Genomic DNA, 853 nt, shown 5'->3' with positions numbered 1-853 from the left:
GTCTTAGATTGTTATGTCCTTATCCTGTACTATGTATTCATGGTTGTGGGTGAATAAAGTTGAAAAATTAAATGAAAAACTGTCCGGGCTGCATGTGATGGCTAACTAGTAGGAAGGACTTTTACTCTGAGTTTGTTCTGTCTGTTTTGTGAGACAGGGTGACAGAGGGTTACCAGGGGTCCTGGGGCCATCAGGTCCTCCTGGAATCAGACTTTATGGACTGAAGGTTGGTGTGTCTATATACAGCATGAGGCAGATTTCCTGTGCATATCCTAATGATATTAGCCTTATACAGTACCTTGACAATTGCTATAATGTATTGGTTTCCCAGGGTGTTACAGGGCAGCCTGGTCCACCAGGCCTGCCAGGGCTTCCAGGAGAGGGCATCCAGGGAACAAAGGTGTGCCAGAGAAAACATTTAACAATGCTAGTTTGATGCCAGTATAGACAACTTTCGGATTTAGCACCCAGCTAAACTGGAGCTGACCATGTTTATCTATTAAAGGATGCTAATTGCTCCCTTGTGTCATTAAATTGAGCTATTACATCAAAACAGTCGATGAGTGGCATTTCACTCCATGTACAGGACTTGACGGTAAATGTTTAGGCTGATGATATCCCTTACACTCTTACTGATTCATCAATCTTTACTCTTAGGGAGAACCTGGGTTTCAGGGGCCAGTGGGCCCTCGGGGGGCACCAGGGGATGGCCTTCCAGGGGAGAAGGTACAAACAATACAGCCAGTCCATGTTTCAGTAGTAGCATAGCCTGTCACACATTGCCTTAGATTATCAGTGTATGTTTGCTGTAATAAAGAGTGCTGTCACACACACACAGGGTGACAGAGGCATT

At 44.9% G+C, this 853-nt stretch overlaps 1 protein-coding gene across 1 annotated transcript in view; it reads left to right on the top strand.

Moving 5' to 3' along the window:
- col28a1a (collagen, type XXVIII, alpha 1a) overlaps nucleotides 1–853 on the top strand; it is an 87,036-nt gene that overhangs the window by 70,919 nt on the left and 15,264 nt on the right. Inside the window, exons 25-28 of the mRNA XM_020585977.1 lie at nucleotides 158–226; nucleotides 332–400; nucleotides 658–726; nucleotides 839–848. Of these exons, the coding sequence (XP_020441633.1) occupies nucleotides 158–226; nucleotides 332–400; nucleotides 658–726; nucleotides 839–848 (217 nt within the window). The remainder of the gene's footprint in view (nucleotides 1–157; nucleotides 227–331; nucleotides 401–657; nucleotides 727–838; nucleotides 849–853) is intronic.

This window comes from Monopterus albus, unplaced genomic scaffold (genome assembly GCF_001952655.1).
Source record: "Monopterus albus unplaced genomic scaffold, M_albus_1.0 scaffold390.1, whole genome shotgun sequence".
NCBI classification, from domain to species: Eukaryota; Metazoa; Chordata; class Actinopteri; order Synbranchiformes; family Synbranchidae; genus Monopterus; species Monopterus albus.
This window is presented reverse-complemented; position numbering and strand designations above follow the sequence as displayed.